Genomic DNA, 16736 nt, shown 5'->3' with positions numbered 1-16736 from the left:
TGTTTGTTGCGAGTTAAAAGCTATCGTGTTATGTGCTCCGTCCTAATGCATTTTTGTTTGTTGCGAGTTAAAAGCTATCGTGTTATGTGCTCCGTCCTATCTGTTTATTATTTTGTGCGTAAATAAGATAGTTGTCGATGCTGTTGCTTCCTGACAAGTGCCGTGGTTTCATAGGTACTTCAGTCCCCATATAAACCATTCGCAGTTGGGTCTGTTAAGAGGTATACATATCAATAGCAACAATGTCCCTTGCCTTCGGGCTCCCCGCTGACGACTCCAAATAAGTTGTGCTACCACAGCACACTAGTGCAAGAGGAGAATCATTTGAGCCCGTTGTCTCAATTGTGGCTTGCCTACAGCTACAGTGTGTGAGTACTATCATTGTTTTGGTGCAAAGACTAGATAGATATAAATATTAAAATATGATATATTTTCTGTACATAAGATGTTAAGGCATGCATGAAGTGAAACTACAAGAACATTTGTACGCTCTACAAGGTGAGGTTCGGCAGAGAGAGAGAGGGACGTATGGTAGACATTAAGGTGATGTTTCGTGCTATTAAACATTTATGGAGTGATTTACCAGCCTCTGTGAATAATTTGAAAAGAATATTGTACAGCGGTATAATTACTACTGCTGCTTCGCTTGCCTGCCATCTGGAAGACCGTTATTGTCGCTATGTTGTAACGATCGCCCTCGAGTGAATAAGCAAGTCTGCTGCACGTGCTGCATGCCATCTGAATGCTTCTGGATGTCTTGTAGAGTCAAGTTCTTGTGGACATCGCTGCTGCAGGTGATTCTCTTCCCGATGAAGCTGATATTTCTTTCACGTTTTTGCGCCGGGGAACACGAGGGACAGTCCTCAAAGGATGAGGGAACAACCTTTTTTAATGGGCATCTTCGTGTTCCCTCTATGCTCTGTTTCACCATACAACAGACCGCAGCGGACGCTACGAGCCATACCGGCCAATCCAGCGCTGCGACAAGTGTCGTGCGACTACGCACGCTGTACCTCTCCTGACGGTCATGCGACAAACGTACGGCACTGGACTGGCTTCAATGGCTTGTAGCATTGTCTGCTGTCTATCGTAAGGTGAAACGAAGTAGAGGGAGTCTGTCTCCTTGGAGTGCTTGCTAGATTGCTGCAGTTTGATGTTGTGTTCGGGATAGTTACCATGCATCGTGTCGCTGGGATTCAGTTGTCTCTGTAGCTGCCATCTGTTAGAACCTCGAGAAACTATACGTTGTGAAACTTTTTCTTGGCATCGGAGCAGCATTGGGGCACACAGCAGTATGCCATTCGTTGCTGCAACAGTAAGCATATACGGTACTCTCACAGCTGTATGCCAGGTGAAATACCGCTTCCACTGCAAGAGTGAGAGTGGTGCATTGAGCGGGTCTGCTATGCAAGCGTGCTCATGAGATAAAAGCGTCACTCAAGATATGCTCGTGCTTGTATAGCATCAAATTCACTCAAAGTTATGATGAAGCTCTCTGGTGCATATTGAAGGCTAGAATTTTAACGGTTCGTTTAACAACATTAAATCCGTAATGGGCAGAAAAGTTTAATTGAGCAGATATTTAACTACAACATAATGGATTGATGCCATTTGGAAATGTGACCATTACTAGACACATAAAATAAGCAAAGCAATGTGCAAACAGTTGCATAAATTGATTTATCTGTGGGTGCAGTTTCGAGGAAAGTAAACAATTTGTTTCCCTTCATGAGCAAGCGAAGCCAAAGCGCAAGCATGTGTCCCTGAAAAACCCTTGCACTGCACAAGTGCTCGTGTTTGGTAGTGGTGCTGAAAACTTTATCTTGTGCTATGCTGTCAAGGCTGGCTACCGTAGTTTCCGCAGTGCTCCAACTCAGTCACTGCTGCGGGGCACAAGTTTGTCTGCTTATTTTGCAAGAGTTGGGGAGACGTCAGAACGCCGAGCTTGGACTGGCTCTGATGAAGGGATACGTGGGTAGACCTCCGTGCTAGCTGCCTTGAGGTCTACCCACTATTTTTCCAATCGAAACCAATCGGAGCTCGGTGTCGTTCTGACGTCACCGGAAGCCCTGCGCAAGCAGACTTGTTCTACGAAGTCACGTGCTCCCGCCTCAGTGCGGGGCGGCGGGGCTGCAGACTGCAGCACCGCGAAAGCTACGCTAGCCCCTAGCCTTGACAAAGCAGCACAGAATAGTTGAGCCCGAGGATAATAATAATAATATTTATTGGCTCAGGAGAGCCGCGGCACCACAGAAAGGCGACAGCCCGTACCATGGAGGCCCGCGGTGCCGCGCAAAGCTGAATTTGCTCACCTTTTAGAAATGCAATGGGCAATCACCAGATTTTCAGACGGCGCTCAGAGCTGCGCGAGCGTCGCCAGCGTAAAGTCCCTCGATGTTTTAATATCCAGGGACGTTACACGAGCGCCGAAACATCAAATTGCCACACAGCGTAGATTTAACTGTCGCGCGCAGACGCAAAAGAAAGATGTCTTCCCATTAAGCTCTGGTCGCGCGTTGAGGAGCAGAGTCTGAAGGGTCTGAAGAGTTAGTATGTATGATCTCTATGTTCTGAAGAGAACAAAATAAGCTTTCTACACCACGCGGAAAAAAAAAAGAAAAAGCGAAGAGATAAAGTTAATAAAGCTGGCAAAGATGGTATTTGGCAGTATCTAGACCAAATTAACGTTGATCTAGAAGTGCTGCATCGCTAGGGACGCTAGGCGACCATTATCGACCACTAAGAGCAATAATTCGCAACGCTGAGGTTAGGAGCGTAATAGGCGAACGTACCCGTTGGTGACGCTTGCGATTTGTGTTTTGATCGATTTTGGACATTTTGGATGCGCGCTGAGGCTGAGGCCTGAGGTGCGGAGGCGCTAAGCGACTGCGGCGCCATCAAACGCCGTTGCAACATAACGTAACCCGTGATGGTGTCAAGCAGCAACTTGGCGTCGCGCGTACGAGTTCACGCGAGGTAGTCGTGATGATTGTTCCTCATCTTCGTCAGAAATGACACTACGCTTGTTGACGGAGCGAACGGTAGCAAGTTGGCCTCTTTATCAAGCCTGTCTGATCGCAAGTTGGGGATAGCTGCGTCGATCTGTGACATTTGTACGCGAGCCCGAGTTTATCTCCGGGGGCCCGAGGTGTTGTGGTTTTAGTCGGCCCAGCTGATTGATTCCCTCGCAGCTTTCGAGGGACAGCCAAGAACGTCGCCGACTCTGCGCGTATCCAATGCGTTTCTGCCGTCAGAATGGGCTTCTACCTCCAGTTGCGGCTACTGCTGTGGAAAAACTACACGCTGAAGAAACGAAAACCTGTGAGTTTGTCGCGATCGTTTTCGTTGAGGCATGACTGTGTGTGGAACGGCTGTCGTCGTTTGTTTTCTTTTTGGTTTGTTTGTTCGTTGCGAAATTCGATCACCTTGTGACTCGAACTCAGCTGCCGTCTTTAAACAGTTCGCCCTTATGTCTCGGCGTAAGTTATGGTTCAGTTGACATTTCTATTAATCCGTTTTTCTAATTAAAAAAAAAAATGATTTTGATCGATTTGATTTTGAAGATTTAAATAAAGGTTTAAGCGCCTGTGCTCTGTTAATTTCTTTTTTTTTTTTTAATATTTTGTTTCTTCGTTGAACTAAGCTGAAATAAATGATGAAAATTTTTCTCCAGGGTTTATTTTCATCATTACTGTCCAGCTCGCTTGCACCTTTGCATTTTAATTGCATTATAATGAAATAAATAAACATTGAATTTCTTTTCTTGCTGTCGCGATGTAACCGAAGCTAGTTCGATAAGTAACGAAAATTGGGAAGGCATATTCAGCTGCGATGTTTTTGTTTATAGAAATCACAAATCCTTTGCCCATAAAAAAGTAAAAATTTCTTAGTAAATATGTTTCCTTTAGCTAGGAATTATGATGAGCTCAGTGCTTCTTGACACTGTCATTATTGTATGCAGTGAACAACGAGTTCGATATGTGGTTTCCTCTTGGCACATGTTCAGCGTGGGACCATGGCCATGAAATGAATAAAGTCATGTCAGTTGTCATTGGCATGCGTAGTTGACATGTATTGGCACGCATGGAGAGCAAAGGCCACCAAAGCAAGGTTTACAAACACAAAAGGCACGAGGAACTGCTTTGAAGTGCAGATAATACATTCTGCTCTGACAGGCGATAGCGGCAGCTTGCACGCTGCCATACGCTCAAACATAAAAGAGAGGTGACACCACCTAAAGGGTTCTATATGACTCAAGCACATGAGTTGCTAGGCATCTGAATGGCCTCCTGGAATTGTACCATATTTTCTGGTTTAAATATATATATATCTCTTTTTTTTTTTTTTGTGCTGCGCAATATTTACAGGAATGGACTATACAAGCATTAGTCTTTCCGAGATCGTCATTATGACAAGACGTGACTTATTTGGTGAATAACAGGTTATTTTAATTAAAGATGATTTCTGTACATATGTGATATGCTTCTTTGAGTGCTCTAATAAAGCAGGCAGTTTTCAAGGTGTGCTTTACATGCAGACTAGGCACCAGGCACTGGTTCTAAGGAAAACAAAAAACCTTGTTTCAACTGAAATTTGTCCCTGCGAATTGTACATTGGGCGTGGACTATAGTTAAAAAAAATGTGGTACGCAGCTCAAACTTTTCTTGGGGCTCTCCCAAGCAATAGCCAAACTAGAAGCAGATGGGGGTAAATCATTTCATCACCTTGCAGCAAGCCCATGAGTATAAGATAAGCTAAGCACACCGATTTTATCACCATGGGTCTAAAAAGAAAAAAAAGGTGATAGTGTCCTGCATGACATTCTCACCTCCTTGTCAAGTTGTATTTGGCTGCTGGCCATTCAATATTTAAAGTGGCTGACTCGTCTTATTACGCATATAAGGCATTTTCTTGTGCTGTTAATTTTTATAAAATTAATACCTTAAAATGGAGCTTTGCCCATATCTTTTCTGCTTTGTTTGCAGGGCTGCACAGATGCCTAAAAAATATGTTTTCAAATAGCAGTTAGTAGATTAAACCTTATTTACAATGATAATACATTATCTTATGACCTTATCTCACAAACAACCTGGTATGTCTGACAGAGAGCATTCGCTAAGTTCTGAATATTTCTTGTCAGGAAATATATTTCTTCTTTTTAGAAAGGACGACCTGATGTTTGTTATTCCTCTTTGCAGCTGGTGCTGCTGTTCGAGCTAGTCATACCGCTAGTCTTGTTCTTCATTCTCATTGGCATACGGAAGAAACAGCCTGCTTATCCAGTGGGATCCTGTGAGTATACTTTTCCTAAGTGGTCTTCAGTTCCAGACTAGAGTCACTATATATAAGCTCTGCTTCAGAGTGAAGCATGTTCTGCTATCTTGTTATGAACCACCTAGGCAACAGAGTTGTGGCACCCACAAGGCAGTCGGGTAATGGAGTGTTGGTACTCTGAGCATAGTTCATTTTATGGCTTTAGTCCAAACCAGTTTGCCTTTGATCTAAAGCTCTAAAGTTCCTTGTCCAAAAGCATTGACAAAATAAATCGACCTCCCTCAAAAACGGTGCCTTTGGTCTGTCTGCTAAAGTCATGCTATTTTTTTTTTTAGAGCCATGTGATTCTCTCTACAAGTTTGTGTCAGTCTGGAAGCAAGATATCTGATTGCCATGTACCACACAAAAATTTGAAATGATTCAGGGGGTTAGAACTTAGAAATCTCTGAACTATCCCTTGCCACCTTTCAAAGATCTTGTTAAGGGTAGACTGCTGACCAGGGGTGGCCAAACCGCGGCTCGCGAGCCGCATGCGGCTCTTTGCTGGTCCAAGTGCGGCTCGCGGATCCCTCGTAAGGGACCCCCCCCCTGCTTCACCCCTTTCCGCGTTTCCCCAGGAAAAAAAAGAAGAAAGGATTTCAGAATAAAGCACACTGCAGCTTGCAGTTTGGCAGCCTTGTGCCCCCATACGTACGGTCAGACTCTGAACAAAAGTTAAGTTTGCCCCCCCCCCCCTCCGTGGCTTTTAGAAGCTCTGTGGTTTTGTTTGCGGCTCTTAGGCCAGGCCAGCCTGGCCACCCCTGCTGTAGACCATACAAAAAAAAAAAGCAGTTTACCGGAACAATGCGAAACTTTAAAGGCCGATGAACAGACTCGAGATTCTGCAAGGCAGAAGATCCTCCTCACCATGGGGAGGGGGAAACAGGCAGCGGGGGACAGGGTAGAAGGGGGGAAAGGAGGAAGTGACAGAAAAGTGGAAAGCGCGAACTGGTCGTCGGTCTTTAATGAGAAATTCAATTTTCTCAAAATAATGAAAAAAAAAAATCTATATTTATAGGCTGGCGAATGGGCCGAGTTTTATCAGATGCATTGTGCGAGCATGTCAAATGCTGTATAGAAGAAATAAAGAAAACTGAAATATAATCATTTTGCTCAGATAGGATTAGGTAAGGACCATTTGTGAAATTCTTTGCTGGGGGAATCAGGTCGGCAGAACATAATTATTTACTAAAACCAGCTTTATAGACCAACACGCGACTCTGACGTCACGCCTCTGGGGTGGTGCTGTTGTCGCCACGTCGCATGCGCAGAAGCTTCACTTTATGTGAATCCGGTTTTTGCTCTCGTGCAGTGCCCACACGTTGTGTGGGCAAACGCAGGCTTGTTTGTATATACTGTGTCGGTCTATAGGGCGCTCGTTAAGAAACGCGGTGATTATGATAAATTATTTTTGTGAAGGCTCAGTCAGTGCATCGGACCTGGCATGGGACAGTTAATTAATTGCTTTATTAATAACATGGGACAGTACATGCACCTTATTTCACTGAAAGGCTTATGTAGAAGTGCTCTGTTTTTTTCTTTCTACATTGAGAGGTACTTTTTGTGCTTTGATGACTTACTTAGTGATATATTGATTTGTGATTAGATCATTGTGCTCTGGTTTCTTTCAGCTTCCTTCCCGGCCTTTCCACTTCCCTCAGCTGGAGTCATAGCCGTGATGCAGGCTTTTTGTGATAATGGTATCAGGGACAGCGACGGATTCGCTACATTTCCCAACAGCACGTAAGTGCAACAGAGAAGGAAAATCTCGTCACAAAACTATCAGTGCATTTGCATATGTAGCCTTGGCAATAGGCACAGAAAGAGTGTGTTGATTTCATTGCGAGCAGGGTTGGCCTTGAAATGCAGCAGCTTGTGTTATTTACTTCAGAAAAGAAATTGGGCCAGTATTTTTTGACTACCAACCCGTGGTGAGGAACAGCATAATCATCAGACGCCATTTTGAGGCAGTCTCTGTTTTCGCTGTCTTCAGCTGCGCTTAACAAACCCGACTTTTTCTATGGCTTCTCAGTTTTAGTCTTTGCATCATGCCACATCCTCGAGCATGCACGTCTTGTCTTCGTAGCTAGTGTTAACTTCGCGAGTCAGCTGTGGTTCTATCAGTTTTCTGCAGTCCTTGTGTCTGTAACCAGTGGCAGGTAAAGAACTTGCAGTAGACGCTTTGCCTCAAGCACAAGCTTTCAGTCTTTGATAACCCTTCATTGCACGTGCAGCCAGAGCCCAGGGAAGGCAACAGGTGCGTGCTGGAAGGCAGTGCATTTCGTGGGTTCTTGACCTGTCACCGACTATAGTTTAGTTACGCAGTGCAAGAACCACAGCCATTCTCTTTAATTGCATCCTGTTTGCACGAAAGATGTGCAATCCATTGCTTACGGAAATCGTTGCACTGGACGTCAAGGAGGAGTGATTAAGTGAAGCGTGTTGTGACTATAGAGTTAATTAAAAGGAAACGTTCCGCGCATTTCGGCCGCTTCGAGATGGCGGGGCATAGACGTGGACATCGGTGGTCCCAATGTATACACACAAAAAAAAGGCAAAATGCCACTTACAAGGTCTGTACCTAGTTGTTTTTTAGCTTTATTTTGCACAAAAAGACCGGCATTGTGCAAAATGAAGCTGACAAGCGCTTGAACAACTTGACTCGTTTTGGCACAACGAACACGCCTAATCTTTCATGTGCTCTCCCTTTCCTCGTTTCTGTCATTCTCTTTCTCATTCTTTTTCTCGTTACAACCAACGTTGGCACTTACAATTTGCCGCTTTCTGCACGCGTCTTCAACCCCCCCCCCCCCCCCCCCCTTTCCGGTTGTGACTTCGGCAGGGTGACGTCCTTCCTGGAACGGCTGAAGAATGTGTCAAAGCACCACAACTTCTTCCAGCCGGGCTTCACCCTCGGGGAGATGGACCTCATCCCGTCCATCTTCAAGACCATAGTGGAAGACCCCGTGGCCCTGCATGACCGCTTCGCCCAGGCCCCCGGCAAGTGCGGCCTAGAGCCACCAAACGAGCTACGCTTAGAGCATAAGTTCTCAAACTGTGTTCCCAGGAAGCCTGATGTTTCCTAGAGTACCCTCACGGCTGCCCCAAACTTTCCAATTTCCTCGACCGTGCCTGCCCATGAAGTGAGGCGTCTTCCGGTTCAAGCTCCATCTTAGCAGATCTGAGCCACACATTGATGCGTAACAATGAGCCAAACGCTCCCTAGTACGTGCACTATTGTTCACATGGTCTGTAGGCTTTTGCAATGCCTTGTCGTTGCATGTTTCAGCACTTATGGAGAACGGAAAAGCGTTTCCTGTGGTTTCAGATAAAGCTGCGGGCAACCGGCAACAGTTTGTGTTATGCACCAAGATGGCTGATCTGTTGTTTCTTTGAGGCGTAGCCTATTTGTTGACTCTAGTGCAGCCTTGGCACACGTTGCTAAACAGGCCACAGGTTGCATTATTATGGCTATTTTTGCTGCGGTTTGTTTGAGGGCTGGAGTCTGGGCATTCCAGGATAATTACGATCTTTGAGAAGTTTCGATACAATGGGAAACTGTGTCTAAAATGAAGGTGATCGTTTTGAAACTTTTGATTCTGCTTCATAAAAATATGGGCTGTTTTTTTTTTTCTCTATTTTAATCTTAGATGCTGTCTCTCCTGTTTATTACTTCTTTTCTTTTCCCTTATTCCCCGTTTATTGCTTTATTACCCGTTTCTTTTTTATTGGTTTTAATTTTTACTATCTCTTTAATCTTTACTACCTGATAACTTTTTACTTTTTTATCCTTATCCCTTTATTTAGTTCAGTATATACTTTCGGCCATTTCTGGCTATTTTTAGGCGCTTGAACTATGTAAATGTTTTTGCATGTTCTGGCAAGGTTACTTTTGCATGCACGCTTGTTCTTACATCTGGTGTCCCTGCAGAGGCTGCAAGTCAGCTTTGTCTCCTCTCCCTTAATTTCTCCACCACCCTTCCTCAACTCAAAGTAGCCAACCTCGGTTGGCTCCTGTTTTACAGCGATAGCTGTTACGGCCTCTTCCCACCACTGGAAATGATGTCCGTTGTTGTAGTTTCAATTGTTGATGTAGTAGTTGTTGACGTAATATTTGGCGTGGCGATGTCGGGCGTCTGTCGTGGACGTTGCCAAATTCTTGAAAAAGACTGCCTGCCACCCGTGGGAATCGAATCTGGGTCTACTGGGTGCAAACTGAAGGCATTACTTAGGGTTTCTGTAGTAACCAATGCCCACAGCAGGCACTCTCTGGAACAAAACAATAACCCATAACAAAATGCAGTTGCAGCACTGTCAGCGCCAAAAACTCGTGCCGGGAGACGCCCGTTCACGCTTTCCGGAAAAAAGGAGGAACAAAAGCGTTTGGAACCAAATGGTCAGATGTCTGTTTTGTTCCAAATGCTTCTGTTCACGCACCCCACGGTGCGTGAGCGCGACGCCGAAACCCAACGACTTTGCCGTGACTTGTCGCAGCTATCACTGTGACTCTATTGTGGATTAACACAAGACTGCTAAATCTTTTATCTCCTGCACTTTACTTCTTGCATGCCTCAAAACTTGATGAAGTGTCTCTTAAAATTTTTATTAATGTTTTTCAGACATTGAAATAGCCGTTTCAGCCTTCCTTCCTCATTGCTCTCGAGTTCCCTTCGCTTGTTTCACCGGGTGCCCTTTATTTCCTGACGTTTACTCGACAGCGTTGACTTGCAGACTTTCAATGTTCTTCATGTTATTTCCAGCCATGAGAATGGACTACTTCCTCAAGGACCCCAAGGAGCTCAAGGAAGTTCTGGTGAACAACCTGTCGTTGCCGTCGAGAGATCTGGACATCCTGCTGAACTCCTCCCTGGACATGAAACAAGTCAGTTGTCCTTGGGTTTTTTTTAAACTGATGAAGTAGAAAGGATAAAAATGCGGAATGGTATTCTTATGCAGAGAGCAAATCGTCTGCTTCTTGCGCAGGAGTTGCGGTGACATCAGAACGACACCGAGCTCAGATTGGCTTTGATTGAAAGGATAGTGGGTAGACCCCAATGCTAGATGCCTTGAGGTCTACCCGCTATTTTTTTTTTCAATCAGCCAATAAGAGCTCGGCTTTCTGACATCATCGCAACCCATGTGCAAGGAGCAGACGAACTTGCGCTCCACATAGAGGCTAACCCAGAGCTCGTTAGCATCCATTGCATGCTGCAGCCCTGCACGGTTGAACCTATAGCTGGTGACATGTTAAGGACCCAGTAGACGCTCTGCCTTAGTGTTTGCCCAGTTGGCCAACTGTAAACTTGTGCGCTGCGAACCAACTGTATGTGTGTTTACACGCGTTGCATGCTGACGACACTTTCAGTCACTCCACACAACGTTCTGTCACCTCATTCTGTGCACTCTCAATGCCACTGCAAAAAAAAAAAAAAACCAGAAAGAAACCCACAAGGCAGTGTTATGAAAAGTCTTGGTGGCAAAGCAGACGGATGTTAAATTTAAGCGCCGGCCGCCGTTCTGATAAAATGCAGTTGTGCATATACGCTGGTTTTACAGGTTCATCGAAATACAGCTGCAAACTTTTTGCTGTAACATAAGGCCTAGTTTACTTCGTGAGCCCTATCTGTATTCACCGTCGATGGACAGTCCTTTTTTGTTGCCTCGTCCAAGACTTTATTCTGTGGCATCTTTTTAATCGAGGTAAATTCTTCTTCTTTTCGTACAAAAGTGTATGTACTGGAGCAGTTGGCCTTAGTTGTGTTGACAACTCTGAAAGCACCTTTTTTTGTAACAATGTCTGTCAAGCAATTTCATGCAAGCGGGAAGGTAAGTTGTGAATGACACTCTCATAAAGACTCTAGCTTTACTGACACTTTTTTTTTTATAGGAACCCTTGGTAAGTTCTTGGAAGTCACCTCAATTAATTATCTGTCAGTGCTGCCATAGTACTGAACAAGCACATTCTGTTCATTACAACAGATGGCATCAAAGTCACAAAACGAAGACTGTGTGGCACGCAGGGTCATATTGGTAGTGGACATGTGCCAGGTTTGATTATTACAGTATTCATGCTGAGTCAGTGCAGGTACCATGCAAGCATTTTTGCGTGCGCCCTGTGATAAAGCATGGGTACGAGTGTTTACTCATTATCTGTTAATTAGTGATCATAAACAAGATCATAAACAAATATGACTATATTCTTTCACAGAAACATTGGTATTTAATTGCAGGAAAGTATTGGATTTTCTTTCCAACTGTTGAGTGATGCCTATATATGTTTAAAGTTATTTTAATTTTGTACCAATCTTCTACTCATAAGTTGTTTCACGCAGTGCCTACAGATCATTATCGTAAGATTTGGAGGTGCCAGTGCTCGCACTGAAATGGAATTTAAAAGAGAAATTAAAGGATGATGCAATGATGAAATCAAAGCTCTGAAGTGAGAGCCTTAAACTTTTTGGGATAGCTGCAGTTGCCTTTCTTTTTAAAGGGCACCGGATTATTGTCCGTTGCCCTTTCTGAACAAAGTGCGAACAGAGCCACCTGAATGGCTTCCTTTCACATTACTCTCCCTCATCTTCACTCATTATGAATGTGAAAGTAGGCCATTTAGAAATTGAACAAAGGCATCATGGGACCCTGTGGTATGCACTCCTGAGAACTGTTAACCGACTTTAATGCAGTATTCTTTTCTCACTGCAGGTGTACCTTTCGGTGTTTGGTCGACAACAGGAGGACCTCGTGAATGTGGTGAACACGTCGCCCCAGTCCCCGCAGCCGTTGCCCGTCCCCCAAGCTCTCCGCCGGCTTGTGGGAGGTCCCTTCCCCGCCGTCCCCGCGGGTTCCCCCTCCTCAGGGGTTTTGAGCCCCATGTCCCTCAAGCACCTGAGCTTTCTGCTGAGGCTGATGCGCTCGCACCACCAAGAGTTTGCACTCCTGCTCGGCGTGCTGCGCTGGACCCTGGACACCGACGGGAGGTCGTGGCCGCCGCCCCGGGTAGACCCCGAGGAAGCGGCCTCCAGCCTCGTGGTAAGCGAATCTGGCTGCAGACGTTGCAACTCTCTGTGGGTGTTAGAAGTTGCAGTGTGATGGCTTTGCCCGTCGCGCTGCATGAGTTGCGAGTGTTTAAGGCTGGTTCGGACATTCGTGTTTGTGTGTGGCCGACTAGATTAGGACCGCACAAAGGTGGCGGTGAGGGCGAGTCGGTACATTATCAACGAGGCAGAACAGTTGGCTAAGAACAAAGACAAAGAAAAAGGAGCTAAACAGGACGAGGTTTGTCCTCTTTTAGTTCCTTATTCTTTGTATTCATTCTTAGCATGCTGTTTTAGCTTTTTGTTAGGGCCACTTATGCTGGTTGGGATGGGTAGTTTCCATGGAGACCGAGGTCTGTGCAATGCGTCATAAAGAAATGCAAAGATTCGTAATGCAGTCGGTTTTGTGCAATAAAAAACGGCTGAATCGGTCTTTACGATCATGTAGAGCGACCTATAACTGTGCCGCATGATTTTGGTCCCAACTGATTTTCTATTGGTCATTCTAATAACTGAGATTAGCTTGAAATGTCAAAATATAGAATTAATTGCAGTGCAAAAGCTTCGCTCATTGCACTCGTGCCGGTTGTGATCCCTTACAGTCATGCCGAGCCACCTATAATAGTTTCACATGGTTTTTACTTGAGCCCACTGCATTTGTATTGTTCATTCTAATGACTGGGAATAATTTAAAACTATGTAAATACAGTAATCACCATTGTGTTTGTTGAGCGGTTTCCAGACACACAATTCTCAAAACTCGAGATGAACAAGATGTTTTTTTGTTTGGCCAAAGGTGTAGCCTCTCAAGGTCACAGACTGGCCTTGCAGTGAAAAGATGGTAGATTCTTTCAGTCAAAGATTACTCATTCGATTTAACTCTTAATAGTACTGTAGATCTTACCAGGGGATTAAAGCCTGACAAAATATAAATTACACGTACAACAAAATGGAAGCACATCGCTGCTTTCACATAGTGCAACAATGCTCTAGTGAAGTTTCTGTGTGCCATTTCAATTCACTATGGCCTCCTATGAGGTAGCTCAACAAGCTCAAATCCAACAAGACAAAAAGAAAAGCGCAGCAAGTAGCAATTTTGTTATATTGTTATCGGCTGCGTCATACATTGATTCCGTGGCACCTCTTGCAGGCATTGCTGTTGTCACCCGAGGTCCTCAAGATCTCTTTTTGTGAGGACCAGGATATGCCAGATGTGTTCACTTTCAATACGTCAACTGTGAGAGAAGACTTTGTAAGTACTTTATTCGGCATACATGCAGTGTTGTCGATTAGTGCTGTTTATTTTATTGTATTCCTTTCATTGAATACTATGGTGGTGTAAACAGTTTTAAATACTTTTTTGCCATTTAGTGCTAGTATTTTATGTATTGAGGACCTTAATTACTCTACCTTAGAAACCTCACCAGGAGAAAGCAATATGATTTAGACAATGAATTTGAGTGACTCGGGGAGATTGGATGTTTGTTAAGGTTAACTTTACTCTTTATTTCACGTTACTGCTCTCATTCCCCCGAGTTCCACGCAGTACATGAAATTGTTTCCACCTCTCCTATTCCTTGCACTTGCCTAGCTGTGGGACTTCCCTAGCTGTCACATGGTTCCCAGATCTTTTTCTGCTCCGCCTGTCCTTTGGGCATAATGTAACATTGACCCTCATAGGTTATTGCTAGTATGTGCAATGTAAACAAAAAAAAATCTCATTACCACTTTTTGCAATTGTTCTTGGACATATGCCTACAACGCATCACAAAAAGCATCTGACAACTTTGTATATACTGGCAAACTTTTTTTTTTTTTTGATAGCTGCAAGAGGGGCAGTCAAATTGATCAGACCTGGCTTTTCCTTGTAGCAGGAACTTCGCAGCCGCTATTGCAACCTGACAAGCAAGGAAGCCGACATGCTCTCGATGGAGCTCAAGAGACAAGTGAATATCAGGAAGGTTGCTGAAACGGTCAGTAAAAATGCACTTACAGTAAAGTATGTATTTTTATTAAAAAGACACGTTTCTTCATTGCCAGTTTGTTCAAGGTAGAGTGGCTGTGATGTGTTGGTAGCTTCTAGCGACATGTTCAGAATGTTTCGTAAATAACAGGAGTTTCTTGTGAAGTGTGCTGCGGGTTGTACTTTAGAAATATATGTTTTAACTAAATCGTTAAAATTTTTTTTTTTTAATTTTACAGCAGACCACGCTACATAGTATTCTACAGAAGCTTACCGTAAAGTTCTAAAAGAACGCTCACCCAAAATGAACAGATAAATGGTGATAAACATGGGGTGGGTCATCTTTGCAAGTGCCACAGGTAAACTTTATAAAAAATTAATGCTAAACGCCCTGGCACTGGGCTACAAACCACGTGACACGGGAACTGATACCGCAGATCGTGGATGCCGCAAATTCGTGTTTCACGATGTGATAAACACGCAGGAATTTGCTACGAACTCCTGTGTCACAGGAAAGGATATCGCAGGTTGCAGACGCCTCAGCTTTGCATTTCACGGTGCGAAAGACCCGCGGAAACCCGCCGAGAACTCTCATCTCACGGGAAAGAATACCACAAATCGCAGACGGAGCAAATTCAAGTTTTACGGTGCAACAAACACGTGGGAACCTGTTACAAGCTTGCCTGTTACTGGAACCAATATCGCGCACACAGATCGCAGACAAAAACGCGGTACGCTACATACTCTTAAGTTACGGGAACAAAAATTACACGAGTGCACTTACGACTGTTTATGTGTAGGAAGGCGAAAGCCAGTCAAGGTTGACATCTAGGACAACCTCTAATATGACCTTAAGGATGATGTCTAGGATGACGGCGAGAACGACGCCTAAAAGACGACGTCGAGAACGACGCCTAGGATGACCTCTAGGACGACTTCCAGGACTACCTCTATGACAACGTCAAGGACGACATTTAGGACGACTTCTAGGACGACCTCAAGGATAACGTCTAGGACGACGTCAGGAACGACGTCGAGAACGACGCCTAAAGGGGGACACTTAAAGGAACTGTGCAACGACTTTAACTTTGAAAGAATTTGCATCTTCTACTTTTGACTATGTTTATCTTGTCATAGAGGACAGAAAACACATATCCTTCCTTCAAAATGTTGCAATTCCGCCGCGTAATCGCGAGGCAAAAATTAGAATATTTCCCGACCTGCAGTCGCGAGTGGCGGCCATGAAAACCACGCGGCACGACGTCAATGGGGGGGGGGGGGGGGGGGACTTATGAAAAAGATAGGAAGTTGTGCAAATACTTGCTTGATAAAAGGTAATTTTTCTATAAATATTGTTGTTTAAACATAAATATAAATACGTCAAAAACCTGGTATCGTCGACAAAACTTTTATTATACGGAGTTTTAGTGGCGCCATCTCTCCGATGTCAACAAAACTGTCAGCTCTATTTGCTAACGCGAACAGCCGCCAGAAGCTGGAGAGGGACGGGGGCAGAGCCGAACGGGGATGGCCGGACCCGGATGAGACTTTCCTTCTTTCGCCATGTTAATCTCGCTTCGCAAGCACATGGTCACGTGGTCGCGAGCGGGTGAGTTCTCGCTACTCACTGATGGCTCTAGAGAGAGAGCTTCACCGGAACCCCGCGCTTCCTCCATTGACGTCACAGCGCACGTGACTCGGAAGATGGTGAAGGAGTTGAGAGGTGCCGAAAACCTCAATCTTTGTCCATTTTTAATATAAATTTAGGACATGCAGGCAAAAGCGGTTTCTTGTTCCTTACTTCAGAAATGTCGAAACACTAACTTCCAAATTATTTAAGCAAATCACTGAAATTGTTGCACAGCTCCTTTAAAGGCTGTAGCGTATTTGCGTGGGCAACGACATTTGCCTGCGGAAGCCGCCATAGATGTAGACACTTCTGCCGATGTTGAGGCCGTAGATGTAGACACAGTTGCGTCGCAGTCCATCGTATGAAGCACACGTTTTGAGCAGAGATGAAGTCCGAAGTGCACCTTTTGCACACGGCGCTCCGGTGGTAACATCATGCTGATGACATAAGATGACGCTTGATGACATCAGGCTGATGACGTTTGATGACATATTTTTATGGCCATCTTTCGGGCACAGCGCCGCTGCCGCCGCTTGTTTTTTATGTAATGTGACAAGTGAGGTTTTCCCAGAGGTCTAGCATGACTTCTAGGACAACTGCAAGGATGACACCAAGGGTAATGGGACAAGTAGGGTCGCCCACTGAGTGCTGCAAGCCGTGCAATTAGATTTTACCGGCTTTTTTAACGCCTTTTTGCTCAATAGGACAAGTAAGGCTTTCGCCTTCATACCGCAGATCTCAAACGCAGCAGAATGTATTTCACGAAGCAATATACACGCGGGAACAACTTGCGTGT

The 16736-nt window shown here is 44.7% G+C and overlaps 1 protein-coding gene across 2 annotated transcripts in view; it reads left to right on the top strand.

Moving 5' to 3' along the window:
* Positions 1 to 2914: 2914 nt before the first annotated feature.
* LOC8051061 (ATP-binding cassette sub-family A member 2) overlaps positions 2915 to 16736 on the top strand; it is a 111426-nt gene continuing 97604 nt past the window's right edge. For both annotated transcript variants that reach the window (XM_029967819.4, XM_042292415.1), the window contains exons 1-8: positions 2915 to 3321; positions 5199 to 5292; positions 6945 to 7056; positions 8156 to 8313; positions 10074 to 10195; positions 12016 to 12342; positions 13498 to 13599; positions 14219 to 14320. In XM_029967819.4, coding sequence (XP_029823679.3) covers positions 3256 to 3321; positions 5199 to 5292; positions 6945 to 7056; positions 8156 to 8313; positions 10074 to 10195; positions 12016 to 12342; positions 13498 to 13599; positions 14219 to 14320 — 1083 coding nt within the window. In that variant the 5' untranslated portion in view covers positions 2915 to 3255. The remainder of the gene's footprint in view (positions 3322 to 5198; positions 5293 to 6944; positions 7057 to 8155; positions 8314 to 10073; positions 10196 to 12015; positions 12343 to 13497; positions 13600 to 14218; positions 14321 to 16736) is intronic.

The sequence above is a fragment of the Ixodes scapularis genome, unplaced genomic scaffold (genome assembly GCF_016920785.2).
Source record: "Ixodes scapularis isolate PalLabHiFi unplaced genomic scaffold, ASM1692078v2 PGA_scaffold3__209_contigs__length_174095766, whole genome shotgun sequence".
Classification (NCBI taxonomy): Eukaryota; Metazoa; Arthropoda; class Arachnida; order Ixodida; family Ixodidae; genus Ixodes; species Ixodes scapularis.
Note: the sequence above shows the minus strand (reverse complement) of the source record. Positions and strands in the feature narration are given on the sequence as shown.